An 18,223-nucleotide genomic window follows, 5' to 3' on the forward strand; every position below is an offset into this window, starting at 1 on the left:
GAAAGGTTTGACATGAGCATCATTGTTTCCCACCCTGATCTGCATGGCTCCATCCCTCCAGAGGTGAGGAGGAGAACATGTTGTTTTTTTTTAGCTATTTTCTGTGACATGACCCCCTCGGACCCCGACTTTGGGGTTCACGGCCGTCTGAACCAATCAACTGAGAGGGGTGACGAGCCGGCGCCGAGGTGGGGTGGGGGTGGGGGGGGGGGGGATTAGCATACAACAGGACGGTAAAGAAAAACAACAGAGCCTTCATTAATTAAGGACCACGGGGCTGGGTGGGCAGACGGATGGGCGAGGGCTGCTGAGACACTCCGAGAGCGGCACCGCGCCAGGCCTCCAACCACGCCAACCAGAACACAGCTGCCTAATGGAGCGCTGGCACCGCCGACGGACGGGGGAGGGGTGGAGGGGGGTGGAGGTAAAAAAAATAGATTATCAAGGAATTTGTAGGAGAGAAAAAAGACAAAGGGAAGAGAGAAAGGGAAACAAAGTTTGCGAGGGAATTGAGAAGAGGAGGAAACAAAGGCAGATAAAAGGAGTGTGTGTGTGTGTGTGTGTGTGTGTGTGTGTGTGTGTGCACAGGGAGATGAGATGGAGATGGAGATTGGATGATATCCCTCTGTCTCTGTTCATTAATACCGTATGATCTCCTCTCTCTCTCCTTTGTGATTTTAACACATTTCTAATTAGCACAGAATCCTCTAAGTTGGAGCGGGGGGGTTCATATTTATATCTGTCTTTAATAAATTCACTTTCATTTGATCTTTTTTTAAATGCACGGGCTGCTGTGGAGCGCCTCCTCCCCCCCCCCCGACTGGCAGAGCGAGAGGAGGTGTAAATGCATAATTGTTGGAACGCTCGCTGGAGGTGTTACCGTTACAGAAAGTTACCGTTAAAAATCTGTAATTATAGAAACCTCGTTGCAGGAAATGGAGAACGTCTCTGAGGTCGGCTTCGACTTTGCTCCATCTGCTCTATTTTAGCGTGGCGGCGGGGACAATGTCAGCGCGACGCGGCGCTCCCTCCTCGCCGTTCCCTCCTCGCCGTTCAACCGGGAGACGACACGGCAGCTTGTCTAATCAGAGCGCAATTAGACGGGAGAGAGTTCTCTGGGCGACAGAAGACTCTGATTACCCAAGAGTCACCGGGGGTATATTTAGTATCTCCCCCGCTCTGGTTTCCCCTTCCCGCGGTTAAGCCGGCGGCGAGCCGGGCTTGGACGGGGCTGGACTCGGCACTCGGGCGCTCAGCCAGCCAGTCGGTGTGAGGGTGAGCAGCTGAGTTCCAGGAAACGTTAAACCTGATCCAAAACCTCCTCATCAAGCAGCTTCCCGCCGAGCGGGGGTCGCTCCAAATTACACCAGTACGTAATCTCTTTGTGCCCGGGGCTCCGATCCTGGACTCGCCGTGTTAGCCCTCGAAGGAGGGCCAACATCACACCCTCCGTCACATGCAGCATCCCCAGGACTCGGTAGTCCTTTCCCAAACCCGAACCCATACCATAGTGGAAATGCATATTAAAGAAAGGCATTTTAAATATGACATAAAGACGGTTGGTAGGAGATGTGAGACAGGTTTCCAGTGTGAGCAGACCCTTCGTCAACCATCTAACCTCTAGAAAAGATTGAGCAGCGTGATAGAAATGTTCCTTCTTAAAGGCCTTAGAGCTAGAATCGATCTTATTCCTGGAGATAAACAAGAAAGTACCAGCAATGGAGCAAAGCAATGCACTGCTGTGGGAATGTATTAAAGGGGAACCGAAGGCATTGTCTATAGTGTCTTCGAGGCCACCAGACAAAATCGGTGATTTTACCCTGTAGAACACAGGACTTGCTGGTCTACCGCCACCATGATTAGTTAGTTTCTTTGTGTCATAGTGTGACTTTGACCTATTAAAGGGTTAGTTCAGATTCACCCATCAGACTGGAACTCAAACCAGCAGCAGGAGACCAGAAACCCCCATGTGTGTTCTGTGAGGTTAAATCGCTGTTTTTGTCAATGGGGTCCGGTGGCCCTGAAGACCCAATATTATAATTTTTCTGTTGAGGTCAGTCCATGATGTTTGATATCTATTTAAGGACTGCTTCACCAAATTTTCAAAATGCTTGTTGGGATTTTGCACATGAGATTTCCTTTTATTAATTTTGACAGGTCTCATTAAAAAAAACATATATATATATATATATATATATATATATAATATCTCTACTTTTTGTCCGTGACCTTGTTTTTAGACTGCAAAACTCTCATCAGTGCAGCAATTAGCGAGCTGTCAGGTTGACGTGTGAATTTGATCGTGATCTATTTTCACACCAAAGTGCTGAGAAAACATTTTAACATTAAAACGACATGTTGAGTACCTCCCAGAAATCACTGCAGCTGCTCCCAATACACTTCTATGTGTTTTTAATTTAACATTTGTCAATGAAAAGATCTTTTTGGCCACTTCAGATCCCGTTAGTTCATCTCCCAATTCTCAGTCATTTCAAGCCACTGCTCTAAACCATAAACCAGCTCTGTCTGTACTCTCCTGACCCATAATCCTCCTCCTCCTCCTCCTCTCTCTTTCACCCGTCTACCAGCCTCTCTGGGTCTCCTCCTTGCATCTCTCCCACCTCATCAGTTGTCAGCACTTTGGGGAACAGACCCGGGCTTCACCAGATCAAGGCGGGCGCGTCAATAACGTGTTCTCAGAGATGAAAGACGAGCCTCCGAGCCTCACAAGTCGCTGTGGTTCAGGAGATCACCGTCACCGCCGAGGTGTAGCGTTGCCCGTTGCTGTCAATCACTGTGTGTATGAACCCCCCCTGCAGATCAACCAGAGGTCCGTGATCAGAGCGCTCAGCCGGTTTGACTGCAACCGGGAGGGACACCTTGAGCGCCGCGAGCTCCGCCGCATCCTGGACGACTGCTGCCTCCACCTGACGGACAACGAGTTTCACAGGTGGGACGCCCCGCAGACCGCCATGGTCCAAAGACGCCACGGCCCAAACATGCCACACACGAGGGCCGCTCAGTGAGCGGAGGCTAGGGATGCATTTTGGGAATGTTAGAGGCGGGAACTTTCCATGGGAAGACATGCACATTTTATGGGAAATTAATGGGAAATTTTGGAGGAATTTTTTGGAAATTTTATGGGGAATTCATGGGAGTTTATCTGGAATTTTATGGGAATTCAATGGGAATTTTATGGGGAATTTATTGGGGATTTAATGGGAAATTTTATGAGAATTTAATCAGAATTTATGTGGAATTCCTGGGAGTTTATCTGGAATTTTACGGAAATTCAATGGGAATTTTATGGGAATTTATTGGGGAATTCATGGGAGTTTATCTGGAATTTAATGGGAATTTAATGGGACATTTTATGCGAATTTTATGGGAGATTATGGGGAATTCATTGGAGTTTATCTGGAATTTAATGGGAATTTTTATGTAATTTTATGGGAATTAATGGTGAATTCATAGGAAGGAACAGGAATGAGATGGGATAAAGGGTTATTTGCTCGGGCCACATGCCTGATTCACATGAAGAGAGAAACTGACCTTTTACCATTTCATAAACCGGCATAATCCATTCATTTGCCAAATAAATCCATTAATTGGTCCTGTCATCGTGGACGTGTGAGGACAATTTGTGGCTGACAATAAAACGTTGAACGATAATCTCGTCATGTCTCTCAAGTTGCCAAGCCATATTTATGCTGCTGCTAGTTGGTAAATGTTTCATTTCATCATGAGACGAGAACAAAATGAACAAATACCGACCGAGTAAGTGGAATATTTGAGGTTCTGTTTTGTTCTATGAAAAGAAAACTTCCTTCATGTCCCTTTAACAGCTTGTGTTGTACTACATCGTGTACACAGACTCCACAGTGTGTATTTAATGTATCACACATGTCATCCAACCTGCACTCCACTATTCCCAGAGCTCCCCGTGGTCGTGGGAGTCGTCCGCCGGGGCGAGGACGACATCACGAGCGCTACCTTGGTGGTCAGCCTTTGTCTCGGGATGAGAGGAAGCTAATTGGCTTTTTAAAAAACTCAAATCCACTCTGGAAACCCTCCGCAGCTTCCTTCTGACGGCTCCAGAGGATTGTGTGTGACAGGTTCATTTTCAATGGCTTTAATTGGTTTTAGCACTCACTCACACACACACACACACACACACACACAGATATGAATCCATGACCTCTTTTCTCGTCATTGACATGGATGTCCTTGACAACATTAGAGGTCACTGCAGCGTCGATACAAACGTCTGCTTGTTTTTTCTCCAGACTCTGGACTCACTTCAGCCCCGACGACACCTCCACCATGACCTTCGACCTGTTCCTGGACCAGCTGGGCTTCTCTGACAGCCGCAGCCCGACGATGGCTCCAGTCTGCACCAAGCTGGGTATGGATGGAAAATCCTGGGTTTAGCACTCCAACGTGCAACAACCAGACATTTTGATGCTGGTGACAGTTTTATTGATTTTTTTTTTTTAATATTGCATCCATTAATGACAGTTATTTTATGTTCCTTGCTGTTGGTCGCAGGGAATAAAAAAGCAGAACATTTAAATTGTACAATGGAAGAGAACAACATGACTCCACTTTTGTTTTTTTGTTTTTCCTGCTTTAGACGTCCAAGAATATATTCATGAATAAATAGTTACGTTTCTAATATAAAGTAAATAAATGGATATCCCATACAAGGATAATTATACACATCTGATACCTACAAATAATAAGTAACTAGTATTTAATGATAACTAAGTAAATAATAGCAGTAAATAAATTATGTGTGTATCTATATACACATACACATCAAAAGGTAGAAGATAGTGTTAAAATAATAATATTAAAAATAAAAATGGGAATAATAATGATGATTTGAATTAACCAAAACATAAATAATAATAATGATAATAAATAGCATAATGATAATACAAATAAATAAAATAGAATAAATAAAAAAAAATATATATTTATATATAATAAAAACATTGCAGAGGAGGGGATAAGAATCATATTTTTCACAGTTTTATTTCAATGTTTAAACCTGGCTGACTCATCAACATGCACATGTTTTAGTTGACGTTGGCTGTAAAATGTTTGTTTTGGAGATATTTCAGCTCTGGTAGCATCGCCAAGACAACGATACATGATTTAAACTATTAATAAGTGTCTGCATGTTTACAGAAGTGTCCAGTCGAAGGACGACTCCACCTGCCAGCGTCAAACCGAGGCAGCCGGGACCAGAACCCCCTTCCAGTCCGGTCCTGCAGACCCTCTTCTACCACAAGGTGAACAAGCATGTGTGTGTGTGTGTGTGTGTGTGTGTGTGTGTCACCATCTGGCCTTCCTCCCTGCGTTATCCCCTTTAAAGGCTAAATTGGCTCTAAGTGACGCGTCAGGATGCGAGCGGCGGAGGGAACACTTCTAATTACGATGTTTGCCCAGAAAAATCAGCCTCCGAGTTAGTGTGTTAATCACGGCTAATTCTGTCGGCGGACGCCGTTCCTCTTCTCTCTCTCTCAGCCGCCGCCGCACTGGGATGCTCTCCATGGCAACCGCGGAGGACCCGCTTCCTGTCGTTGTTTGTCTGAAACATGAACGTTCTTCTTCTACCCCGTCAGATGTGCGTGAACGCCACGCCGCTGTGGCGAGAGCTGCAGGCCTCCGACGCCGCCCGCTCCGGCCTGGTGGAGCGGGACGTCCTCAGGGCCGTCCTCGGCAGCTTCATATTTCCCATGAACCCTCACTCCTTCCAGAAGCTGACTGGCTGGTAGGAGGGGAACGCCATATTTTATTCATCTGTTTTTTTTCTCTCTGCCTTAACCTCCCTGCCCTCCAACTCTTAAACATCTTGAAATTCAGATATCATCTATTCTGTGTAATGTATATTTCATGCACATGTGTGTGTGTGTGTGTGTGTGTGTGTGTGTGTGTGTGTGTGGCGGGGGGGGATTTCTTTGCAGTTACGGCGTGAGGGCAACGGGGCCGGTGAGGTGGAAACACTTCTTGGGCCACTTCTTGAGGCCGGAGGAAGATCCTCACACCGACAGGTGAGGTTGGAGCGACGCCGTGATGTCATCACGCGTTCAGTCTGCTGGGATTTAAACAGACGGACCACATTTGTCTGGTTTCTCCAGCCATCTGCAGCTCCAGACTTTTCCTTCTTTTCTTCCTCCTTTACGTTTATGGTAGGATTGCAAAATAAAATAATAACAATAATAATAAAATTAATAATAATAACGATAATTCATAGGATATATAGATACATAAAGATACTTTACATGAGATGCTGGACTAATACAAATATCCTGCTTGCACCACGGCCACGGAGTCTAATAATGGGTTGGTACGGGTGCTGGAAATCCTTGAAAACACTTGAGTTTTAGTAGTGGTGTTTTCCAGGTTTGAAAAGTGCTTGGATTTAGACTAAAGGTCTTGAAATGTGTGTTGTATGTGATGACATCTATGATAGAACAGAGAAAAGAAGATCTCCATATCTGAGGGACTGAAAACAGCATTTTGTGACATTTCTTTATGAAAAATGACTTTTGATGATGAACAGATGATGAAAATAGTTGGTGATTATATTTCTGTGGATCTGTTAGTGGAATTAGTTTTCCTTTCATTTGTGGTCCTTCTGTAAAAAGCTGTCTCCAAACATCATGTTGGTTGTTTAGAGGACAATAACATCTCATTTAATGTGATGAACAAGTGACATAATAAGTAGACTGAATACTGACCATTGGATTGATACAAAGATGGAGTTTACCACAGCTGGAAGGGGCTGGAAGTGCTTGGAAAGTGCTTGAATGTGTAGGAACCCTGAATTCGGAGTCCATTCCTGTTTTTTTGGGAGGATTTTTTCTGTTGTTTCTTTAAATTTTGATGGAGTGTTTCTATTTTAAGCGGTGCAGCTCTACTTGCCTTTACAACACCGGTTAAGAAGCAGGGAAACTCACACTCGCTGGTGGCAGAGAGGTGTAGGATCATAAGGGACTGATGATGCGTCTCCTCTCTCAGGGCCTCGGAGCTGCATCTCCAGGACGTTTACCCTCGGCTGAAGGAGATTTTCCACCAGCTGGACGAGGTACGATTCAGGACTAGAGAAGCACACGGACTCCAAGGAATCTCCTGCTTTTCCAAATCCCCCATCCCTTTAAAACAAAAAAACAAGAGACAAGACTGAAGTGATCTGAATCCGACAGGACACAGGGGAGTAATGTCGGCAGATTGCTGAGAGACAAAAAGGCACATGCTCAGGTGTATACTTTAAATCTAAATGCCAGGCAGCTTTTACAGCTGAGCCAATCATCATCCGCAGCTCCTTTTTTTTGATGGCCGTGAACATGATTAGATGATTGCATATGGCCACCGGTTAGCCACTCAGTCACTAGCCATATGTTCGTCTGACAGCCGTCCCCTTCAACACGCCTCCGCATCCAGTTCTGCCTCTTTAGTTTCAAATCAGTCTCCTTCAGCTGGATGAAACTTTTGGAGTCTGACTAAACTTTGGGGGGGATGGAGGGGGGTTTCCATTAATTCACAGTTATGTTTGATGTTGCTGCCGCCACTCACAAAACAACAGTCGGCTTCCAAGTTTGAGGAAGTGTGTGTGTGTGTGTGTGTGTGTGTGTGTGTGTGTGTGTGTGTGTGAAGCCTCTCCCAGATATGAATCAACACATATCTATCTGCCAAAATCTCCTCCTTTTAATGGCATGGGAGGGAAAAAAAGAATCCATCCATCAACTGTTTTAATAATCTATTCAGCGGGTGGGAGATCAAACAAGAGTGTCCTCGCGCCGCCAGCCAATAATGAGCTTTCTCCACTCAGGCAGGTTCCACGCCAACTATGGGTTTTTTAAAACGCATCTCCGGGGAGGGACGACTCGCCGTGATTCACATTGTTTGCACAGCGCACCATTGTGCCACGCCGTAATTAGCACATATAGCGTGTTATTACACGGCTTTTGTTTAAAATGCTCCGTCCTGATTGGTCGAGAGCAGCATTCTGGGGGCCTGAAGCGGATCACCGCTATGATTCACTGACTGTTGTCATGGACGCACTTCTGATCTCCGTTTACAGCAGGGCCAACTTTTCTTCTTGTAATAAAAGCAATAAAATATTTTTTTTAAATGATATTTTGTCAAATTATAGTTTTTTTTAGTTATTAGCCTCGTAAATAAGTGGGATAATGTACAGCGAGAGGCTCATTATTGAGAAATGAACCCCTACAGGATAATATTAATACATTATCAACTACTTATTACATTGGATTATTATTATAAGGCATTATTGGATATTGTATTAATTTAGTCGAATACATTAGAAACCTCAGTAACAACGTATTGGATTTTATCGATTACAGCTCAGTTTATTACAGACGTTCCCTCAGAATTACTAAGTGTTTATATGTATTTATTATGACTTTAACACCCTTTAAGGAGGTCGGTCATATGTATTTGATCCCATCTGTCACCTGTTTTCTTTCCAGAACCAGACCGGTCAGATCACGAGAGCAGACCTGCGACTTCTGCTGGAGAGACCGGATGGGACCCGGACCCAGCCCCGGACTCGCTGGTCCCGGACCACAGAGCTGCTCAACATGCCGGGCACCACGGCACCACCGTCCTCCCCGGCTGTACGCTGGTTAACCCTCCGTGTGTGTGTGTGTGTGTGTGTGTGTGTGTGTGTGTGTGTTTTCCTCTAAGTCTTGGGATTGTTTCTCCTCAGGAGGAGCGTCAGAGCGCTCGGCGTGGCGATAAGCTGTCTCTGGCATCGGCTTCACGGAGGACAGTGAGTGTGTTCACACGTGTGTCGCTGATATCAAATATCACGAATATCACACAACACCAGATCAAACAGACAGCAGACAGGACGAGATCAAAGGGAGAAGGGGTTAATTATTAACACACAGTTTGATCTGTGTGTGTGTGTGTGTGTGTGTGTGTGTGTGTGTGTGTCTGTGTGTGTGTGTGTGTGTGTGTGTGTGTGTGTGTGTGTGTGTGTGTGTGTGTGTGTGTGTGTGTGTCTGTGTGTCTGTGTGTGTGTGTGTGTGTGTGTGTGTGTGTCTGTGTGTCTGTGTGTGTGTGTGTGTGTGTGTCTGTGTGTGTGTGTGTGTGTGTGTGTGTGTGTGTGTGTGTGTGTGTGTGTGCTGACTTACGAAGGTGGAGGATTTGCCGCTGAACAAACTGTGTGAGCAGCTCAGTTCAGCTTTGAAGCTGCAGGACCCCCAGCAGACCGGATCCGTGACCCAGGAGGATCCGAAGGGGGTCTTCAGCTGCCGTGACAAGTTAGAAACACACTGCAACACATGCATGATAATAACAATAACAGTAGTCATCATAAAGACTTTTACATGTTCAAGAAGCACAAAATGGTCAGCAGCCATGAGCACTCTGTCGGCATGTCTGCTGCACCCAAAGACCCCCAGCTCAGGCGCCTCCCCCCCTTGGTGCCCCTATGGGTGGTCTTTCATCGTAGCCCCCCCCCCTCTGAACTGTCTGCCCAGCAGGTGGAGCAGGTCGACCCTGCCCTCCGGCCCCCGGGTCGCTCCGGACGCCTGCAGCATCCTGGACGTCGTTTTCAGGAGGATGAGGTTGAGTTTACAGGAACGCCGCAGCAGCCTGAGCGACCGCATCCGGGCCGTCACCCACGGCAACGCTGGGGCGCTGTCGGAGGCCGACGTACGGAAGGTAAAGGGAAACGCCACGCGGATTTATACACAGATATTTGTTGTATTTGTATTGATAATTGGAATAGTTGTCAGTCAGAACATTATGAGTTTCCTTCCCTGTCTGTTGGTTCCTGAAGACGGAAATCCCTGAAATCTTTTCAGCTTAAAAGATTTCGGGGAACAAATTTATATATATATATATATAAATTTGTTCATACATTTTTGAAGTTAACGATTCATACTAGTATTAAAAGTAATAAAGATGGGTTGTTAATATTTTTGTGGGTTTCACAGTAAACCGTGTGATGTTTTTTGTGTGATTTTAGTTAACAACGTGTTAATACAGTTTGTCAAAATGAAACCAATAACTGAGAAGTCACATGGGTGAGGTTGTGCTGTAAAACGATGATACGAAGGTGTTTTTAACGGTGAAATCGTCCGTGGAGGGTCAGTGAAGGACGCCGTGTGAATGTTTTCTTGTGTGTTTGGTTGTAATGAATGGAACTCTTTGCCCCCCAGATCCTCGAGGACAGCGGGGTCGTTTTGAACGACGAGCATTTCCACGAGTTCGCCGAGCTCCTGGGCGTGGCGGGCGGCGGCGTGGAGCGCTCGGCATTCCTGGCAGAGTACGAGGGTGAGACACACCAGCATGCAGCGGCGTTTTCAATACTTAAATCCAGATTTTATAAAATCCCTTCCTACTCCCCACCGGGCTCCCCCCCACCCACGGTGATCAAACACCACCCCGGCTTCCTGTTAAAATGATGTCTTTCTTTCTTAGCGCACGAGCCAGCGGAGAAATCATCCCGGATTATAAATAGAGTCAGAGTGATCCTCTTGGTTTCTCATTAGGAGCACGATGATTCAGAATCACACTCATTCCTGCTTGTTTGGGCTAATTATACGCTTTGGAGGCAGAAAACAGAGCAGCAGGGCATCGCTCTCATTTGTAACATCTACACACAAAATAATAAAAAGAATACACAGAATCACCAAACAAAGCCAGGACGTGAAGTCTGGTTTGTGAGGCACGAAGGTTTAGAGGGAGCTTCTAATTCACTATAATAAAAATAATTCAATATGTGTAATGTGTGTTGTATGTGATGACATCTATGATAGAACAGAGAAAAGAAGATCTCCATATTTGAGGGACTGAAAACAGCATTTTGTGACATTTCTTTATGAAAAATGACTTTTGATGATGAACAGATGATGAAAATAGTTGGTGATTATATTTCTGTGGATCTGTTAGTGGAATTAGTTTTCCTTTCATTTGTGGTCCTTCTGTAAAAAGCTGTCTCCAAACATCATGTTGGTTGTTTAGAGGACAATAACATCTCATTTAATGTGATGAACAAGTGACATCATAAGTAGACTGAATACTGACCATTGGATTGGTACAAATATGGAGTTTACCACAGCTGGAAGGGGCTGGAAAAGCATGGAAATGCACCTGGAAATGCTTGGAAAGTGCTTGAATTTGACTTTGGATGTAACATGTATTTTTTCCATGTTTCTGCAGCCAGCGGCGTGCGGCGGCGGTGGCGGCGCTCCGAGGGTCAGGCTGACGAGGACGGGGTCACGTCTGCTGAACGGTGTCTGGCTGTCATGAAGACCAGGATCAAGATCCACCATGGGGTGAGGAGGAAGCTGCTAATCGGCAACGAATTCAGCCGTTATTTTAATTTTAAAAAGAAGAAGGGAGCCTGCGTTTCCCTTAAAGTTAGATTCCCTTAGATTTTTAACAACATCAAAAGGCGTTTTGGCTCTTAATGCGGCGTTTTCTCTCCGGCGCTTTAAGCCTTTAGAAGAGACATGACAGGAAAGTGATGCTGACAGAATAAATGTATTAATGTGAGAGCAGTTGGTGCTGTGTGCAAACGTCTTTCACAAAGTCTATATTTACATATTTGCAAAAATCTCAAAGCAAAAATAATACATAAAAAAGGCAAATGGCCAACGAACGGCAGAGAACGAGTCGAAGCTAAACAACAATAATGAAGAACAGGTGAAAGTTTTCAGCATTTAATTCATTTTATTATTATTACTTGTTTTTTCCCTTTATTTAATTACATTTTTTTATTGCATTTTTTTAAATGTTTATTTGGAAAAGACAGTTTTACAAAAAAACAACATTAATCAAGATACTTTTCCAGTTTTTTTTGGCAAAGAGACGTTTTTAAGCGCCGCATCGAGTCGGCGAGCTGCTGGTTTCTGTTCGATGAAACCTGGAACCCGTTTTGGTAAAAGTCCAGACTCTGCTTTAACAGCTGAGTTAGTGTGAACACATACGACACCACACAGAAACACAGTTAACTCAGTGAACGTCTTCTGCTCCCGTCAGGACACCCGGACGGCGTTCCGCGCGGCCGACAGGAAGCGGCGCGGCGTGCTCGACGGCAGTGACCTCCGACGGCTGTGCCGCGGCCTCGGCCTGTCCTGCAGCGAGGCGGAGCACTGGCGGCTGCTGGACCTGATCGGCCTGCGCCCCGGCAGAAACCTCAACTACGCAGAATTCGTTGACGTCGTGGAAAATAACGGCAAACGAGGCGCTCAAACGGCGTCCGTGTGAGTCCCACGCGTTATTATCTACACATAATTACACATCTACACGTAATTACATACATACATGGATAATTATATACATCTGCATACCTACAAATAATAAGGTAGTAGTATTTAACAATAATGGGAATAATGATGATGATTAATTAACCCCCCCAAAAAAATTATAAAAAAAAATTAAATAATAATAGTCAAAATAAAAAAGGGAATAATTTAAATAATAATAACAAATTATATAGAATAAATAACAAGATAAAAAATAAAATAATAAAGGTGGTGATGGGATGAGAAAGATGTGTTTTTATGTTTGTGTTCCCGTCTCTCCGGACAGACCCGAGCAGCTCCACGAGCTGCTGGCCTTCGACGCCGGCTACAAGTGGCCGACCATGTCTAAGGTGGGCGAACGCCACAGGAAGCATCACGTGATTGTTGGCGATGTAACGCCGCAGGAAGCATCACGTGATTGTTGGCGATGTAACGCCGCAGGAAGCATCACGTGATTGTTGGCGATGTACCGCCACAGGAAGCATCACGTGACTGTTGGCGATGTAACGCCACAGGAAGCATCACGTGATTGTTGGCGATGTAACGCCGCAGGAAGCATCACGTGATTGTTGGCGATGTACCGCCACAGGAAGCATCACGTGATTGTTGGCGATGTAACGCCGCAGGAAGCATCACGTGATTGTTGGCGATGTACCGCCACAGGAAGCATCACGTGATTGTTGGCGATGTAACGCCGCAGGAAGCATCACGTGATTGTTGGCGATGTAACGCCACAGGAAGCATCACGTGATTGTTGGCGATGTAACGCCACAGGAAGCATCACGTGATTGTTGGCGATGTAACGCCGCAGGAAGCATCACGTGATTGTTGGCGATGTAACGCCGCAGGAAGCATCACGTGATTGTTGGCGATGTAACGCCACAGGAAGCATCACGTGATTGTTGGCGATGTAACGCCACAGGAAGCATCACGTGATTGTTGGCGATGTAACGCCACAGGAAGCATCACGTGATTGTTGGCGATGTAACGCCACAGGAAGCATCACGTGATTGTTGGCGATGTAACGCCGCAGGAAGCATCACGTGATTGTTGGCGATGTAACGCCACAGGAAGCATCACGTGATTGTTGGCGATGTAACGCCACAGGAAGCATCACGTGATTGTTGGCGATGTAACGCCACAGGAAGCATCACGTGATTGTTGGCGATGTAACGCCACAGGAAGCATCACGTGATTGTTGGCGATGTAACGCCACAGGAAGCATCACGTGATTGTTGGCGATGTAACGCCACAGGAAGCATCACGTGATTGTTGGCGATGTAACGCCACAGGAAGCATCACGTGATTGTTGGCGATGTAACGCCACAGGAAGCATCCCGTGATTGTTGGCGATGTAACGGTCTGAGCCGGTTCCTCTCCCCGTTCAGGCGCTGTGCCAGTTCGACGGCGACGGCGAGGGTTGGATCGCTAAGACGAGCCTGAGGCGCCTCCTCTTCTCCTACGCTCTGCCCCTCAGCTCGGACCAGTTCCACCAGCTCTGGTCCAGGTAAGAGGCATTTCAAGGTTGGAAAAGTGCTTGAAAGTGCTTGAATTTGACTTTGAAAAAGGCGTCAGAACCCTGCTATCTGTGTTTTTTTCCAGGTATGACCCAGAGGGACGGGGCCGCGTGACAGCCGCAGACTTCCTGGAAAAGCTGGGCTGTTGTCACGGAGCCGACGTCGGGGCTCGGCGCCGGAAGCTGAACCCGGCCGGGGTCGGGCAGAACGCCGACAGACCAGCGACCTCCGACGCTGCGTGTCTGGAACGTATCGAGTAAGTGGACGTTTTAGTTTATCCTCACATGGCGTTTCTGCATTTCTTTTAACCAGATGGGAGATCGGTGTCTGGGTTAAAACGATGACGTGACACCTGCTTTTTAAACGGAGGTTAACACAATATGGATAACGGCAACCACGAGTGAGTAGCGGCGGGCCGATATCAGCTGTCAGTGGACAGATGGTCCAGCGTTTCAGGGTCGGAAGGCTAACTCCAATCAGCTGCTCCGCTGTCTGACAACACCACGGGTCTAACACCGCCGTAACTGATGCCACACTCATTTAGTGTTATTAATTACACCTGTGTCAGGTCATCATGGCTGCAGGGAAGAAGGGCCAACTGACTGCTGATTGGCCAGGAGCGGGGGCCAGCGGGAGGGGGGATACAAACATACAAACTGAGAAATGTTTTCAATTATATCACAAATTGTTGATTCATTTATATATTTCTTAAGGGAAGGCAACCTGCTAATAAAATGCATATTTAATTAAAATGTTCTCTCTGTTTAAACAAAACATAACTTTTAACACAATTATAAAATGCATGCAGCCATAGAAGTTTAGTTTTCCACCACGTTCTGCCCTCAGACAGGTTCTGCAGGAGAACCACCGGCGGCTGAGCGCCGCGTTGAAAAGTCAGGGAATCAAACTCACGATGATGCAGTCTGTTGAGGGTTTCTTCTCTGTTTTGGTGCATTCAGACTGGAGGTCCGCATGGATGCAGACTGCCAGAGACTGGCCTACATGGATTTCTTGTCGGCGTTCGACCATAAAGCGAAGAAGAGCCGTGAGCCTCCTCCTCCTGCTACTCCTGATGCCGTGCGCCAGATAGAGTCCTTGGACCACCTCAGTCCCGGTGTGGGTCTGGCGAGGCTGCGAGACCTGGTCGCCGCCTCGGCTCCTCATCTGCATAAGGTGACGCTCACGCCAGACGTCATTCTTTCACCTCCGTCGTCGGGTTTTCTCCTCATCCTCACCTTCCTGTCCTGCAGGCGTTCTCGGCCTTCAGCCAGAGCGGCACGGCGGCGCTCAAAGCTCTCGACTTCCGGCGCCTTCTGGAGAGTTTCTGTTCTCGTCTGTCGGACAAGCAGTTCAGACTGTTGCTGACCGAGCTGCAGCTGGACCCCAAGACCGCCACCGTGGACTGGCAGGACTTCCTCCACAAGTTCCGGTCCCGGAGCCCGCCGGTAAGAGGAGCCGCTCCTCCGGACGCTTCGGGGGGTCGATCAACAGTCATAGCTGATATGAACAAGTTTCTTGGTTCCGCTGACACCGCATGTTTGCCGTTGCTATGACAACAAGTGAAAGCTACCGCTAGCATCTTAGCCCAACCTCCCTGCGTTGGAATGTATAATCGTTGTATCATCATGTTTCCAGGGACACTTTTTTTTAAATTTGAGGAACGGTTTGAAATCAAGCAAAAGCTAAAAATCTTCAACACCAACATTTCCATTTCCATCAGCAACCACCAAAAACATCGATGTTGTCGTAGAATTCTGGGTGCCCACTATCATGTTCTTCCCCTTTCCAGACCCGGACCACTGAAACCCCAGATAACCTGCAGCAGATCCAGGACGTGGTCTCGGGTCAAATCACCAAAGACCTGACGGATCTGGATCCCTCCGACAGCACGACAATCCCTGAAGAGCAGTTTAGGTGTTCGAGACTCACACATGACCAGGTGAAGCCAGAAAACCTCTTTTTACTCACATTCAGGGTCGGTATGGTGCTGGAAATCCTTGAAAACACTTGAATTCTAGTGTGGTGTTGTCAAGGTTTGAAAAGTGCTTGGATTTAGACTAAAGGTCTTGAAATGTGTGTTGTATGTGATGACATCTATGATAGAACAGAGAAAAGAAGATCTCCATATCTGAGGGACTGAAAACAGCATTTTGTGACATTTCTTTATGAAAAATGACTTTTGATGATGAACAGATGATGAAAATAGTTGGTGATTATATTTCTGTGGATCTGTTAGTGGAATTAGTTTTCCTTTCATTTGTGGTCCTTCTGTAAAAAGCTGTCTCCAAACATCATGTTGGTTGTTTAGAGGACAATAACATCTCATTTAATGTGATGAACAAGTGGCATAATAAGTAGACTGAATACTGACCATTGGATTGATACAAAGATGGAGTTTACCACAGCTGGAAGGGGCTGGAAAAGCATGGAAATGCACCTGGAAATGCTTGGAAAGTGCTTGAATGTGACTTTGGAGGAGGCGTAGGAACCCTGGATGATCCAGTGTTTTCTAATTCAGAGGATTCATTCAGAGTCTCCCGGCATCAGTCGGCGGTGACAAACGAGGAGGCTGAGTTTCATTGCGTTCGCCAGATATGTTTTCTTTAATTATTCCAATCAAAAATCTAATTTATCTTGGCTGATAATTATTGACTGTGATTGTGAGAAAGTCAGTCATCTGTAAAGCCGATCCTCCGTGCTGCTGGAGCTCTCTCTTCAGGGGACTCGGCCCCCTCAGCGCCGGTGATGATTATCTCCGCCAGGCACGAGCTGCCGGGGTGTGTGTGTGTGTGTGTGTGTGTGTGTGTGTGTGTGTGTGTGTGTGTGTGTGTGTGTGTGTTTGTAATTTCGTAAGTTATTATGTAGTGATTGTGTTTTATGTTGGGACCCTTGGAAACGAGATGATACATCTCAAGAGGTTTATCCAAAATAAACAAATTTCAAACAAGCCTGATTTCAAATATATTTAAAACCCATTTCATTGAGTGTTTTTGTGATTTTGTCGATTGCAAAGCGGCAACGAGCATCTCCAGCCTCCACTCGTCTGTCGAAGGCCACGGTTCTGCCTTTTTGTCGGGGCTCAAACAAAAGATAGATCCAATATATTCAGATATGTTCTGATCCACAAAAGTGAGCCGCTATACAAGATTAATAAATCCCCATTTTGTGATCTTATTTTTTTATTCACTTTTCTAGTCTTGTGTGTGTTTTCTTCACAGAGAAGAAGAGAAGAGTCCAGAGAAACAACATCCTGTCGCCCGGCAACCGCAGGCGGCGCTCTGCAACGCACCAAGGTACAACGTATCCTATGACAGTCAAGCCTTTATCTATTGTATAAACATGTACATTTATAAATATAACAAACGTCAGCTCGGGTTTAGCTGCACGACGCCACCTGCTCCGTGTTTTCTTACCACGAGAAGAGGGAAAGGATGCGTTGTCAAATCATTAATTTACATATTTTTTAAATGTTTATTACACAAGATAAATCGTACGAGCTTCCTGGTTCAAACCCTCCTTTCCCCCCCCAGTCCGCCCCCCAGACCTCCTCCAGGCGTCCGGCCTCGGTGGGGAGTCCGTGGACAGGAAGTCTGCCGGGCAGCAGCGAGAGGAGGCTGCGTGCGGCGGTGCGGCGCCGCTGGAAGCAGATCCTGAGGAACTGCACCGAGAAAGACCCCCGGCGAGAGGGACGCGTCGGCACCGCCTCTTTCCTGGGTGAGCAGCCAATCAGTACGACCCCCGACTCGTCCACCGCCACACGCTAACCACCGCCTCTGTGTCGCAGACGTCCTCCGATCCCTCGGCGTCGACCTGACTCGGGAGCAGCTGGAGAGTCTGACCTCGGCGTCTGACGTCATCAGCGGCGGCTGCGTGCGGTATCACGACTTCCTCCGTCACTTCCTCCTGGACCAGAAACCAGCAGAGACCAGGACGGCTTGGGAGCCGCGTAGACTCAGTCTAAGTCCTGCACCGGTAAGAAAACTCATCTACGTCAGCTCCACCCTCCACTCTCACAAGCTCATTAATAAACACTTGTTTTTTATCGCTAAAGGCAAACCATTATCTGGATAAATATCGGAAAAAAGAGCCTGATTATAAAATACAGGACACAAAAATACAGTTTTAAAATCATCATTTATACGACGCCGTAGAAAAAAAAACTGAGCCGAGAGGGGGGGGGGCAATATCCAGAGGAAAAAAAGTGATACGCCGTATATTTAAGATAATTTGATTGCTTTTCACTAAAGAACACGTGTCATTTATCTGTGACACAATAAAAACATTTCTAAACACAATCCAAAGGTAGACCAGTACGTTGAAGTGTCATTCTTTAAGCTCGTTTAGCTGATTACCGGTTTAACGTATCGTCCCCTCCGCCGACTCCAACCAAGCGACTCCGCTGTTTGCAGGCGG

The 18,223-nt window shown here is 46.4% G+C and overlaps 1 protein-coding gene across 1 annotated transcript in view; it reads left to right on the top strand.

Moving 5' to 3' along the window:
* Positions 1–108: 108 nt before the first annotated feature.
* Positions 109–18,223, top strand: part of LOC311032224 (EF-hand calcium-binding domain-containing protein 6-like) — a gene marked incomplete at its 5' end in the record, with an annotated part of 19,901 nt that continues 1,786 nt past the window's right edge. The window contains 22 exons of the mRNA XM_084038860.1: positions 109–188; positions 2,630–3,022; positions 4,305–4,405; positions 5,194–5,297; positions 5,631–5,779; positions 7,030–7,096; positions 8,502–8,648; positions 8,741–8,803; positions 9,175–9,299; positions 9,522–9,702; positions 10,203–10,317; positions 11,206–11,321; positions 12,028–12,251; positions 12,580–12,643; positions 13,682–13,800; positions 13,896–14,066; positions 14,770–14,983; positions 15,061–15,255; positions 15,600–15,749; positions 17,029–17,103; positions 17,341–17,524; positions 17,595–17,782. Of these exons, the coding sequence (XP_083894986.1) occupies positions 109–188; positions 2,630–3,022; positions 4,305–4,405; positions 5,194–5,297; positions 5,631–5,779; positions 7,030–7,096; positions 8,502–8,648; positions 8,741–8,803; positions 9,175–9,299; positions 9,522–9,702; positions 10,203–10,317; positions 11,206–11,321; positions 12,028–12,251; positions 12,580–12,643; positions 13,682–13,800; positions 13,896–14,066; positions 14,770–14,983; positions 15,061–15,255; positions 15,600–15,749; positions 17,029–17,103; positions 17,341–17,524; positions 17,595–17,782 (3,225 nt within the window). The remainder of the gene's footprint in view (positions 189–2,629; positions 3,023–4,304; positions 4,406–5,193; positions 5,298–5,630; positions 5,780–7,029; positions 7,097–8,501; positions 8,649–8,740; positions 8,804–9,174; positions 9,300–9,521; positions 9,703–10,202; positions 10,318–11,205; positions 11,322–12,027; positions 12,252–12,579; positions 12,644–13,681; positions 13,801–13,895; positions 14,067–14,769; positions 14,984–15,060; positions 15,256–15,599; positions 15,750–17,028; positions 17,104–17,340; positions 17,525–17,594; positions 17,783–18,223) is intronic.

The sequence above is a fragment of the Eutrigla gurnardus genome (genome assembly GCF_963514095.1).
Source record: "Eutrigla gurnardus genome assembly, chromosome: 21".
Lineage (NCBI taxonomy): Eukaryota > Metazoa > Chordata > Actinopteri > Perciformes > Triglidae > Eutrigla > Eutrigla gurnardus.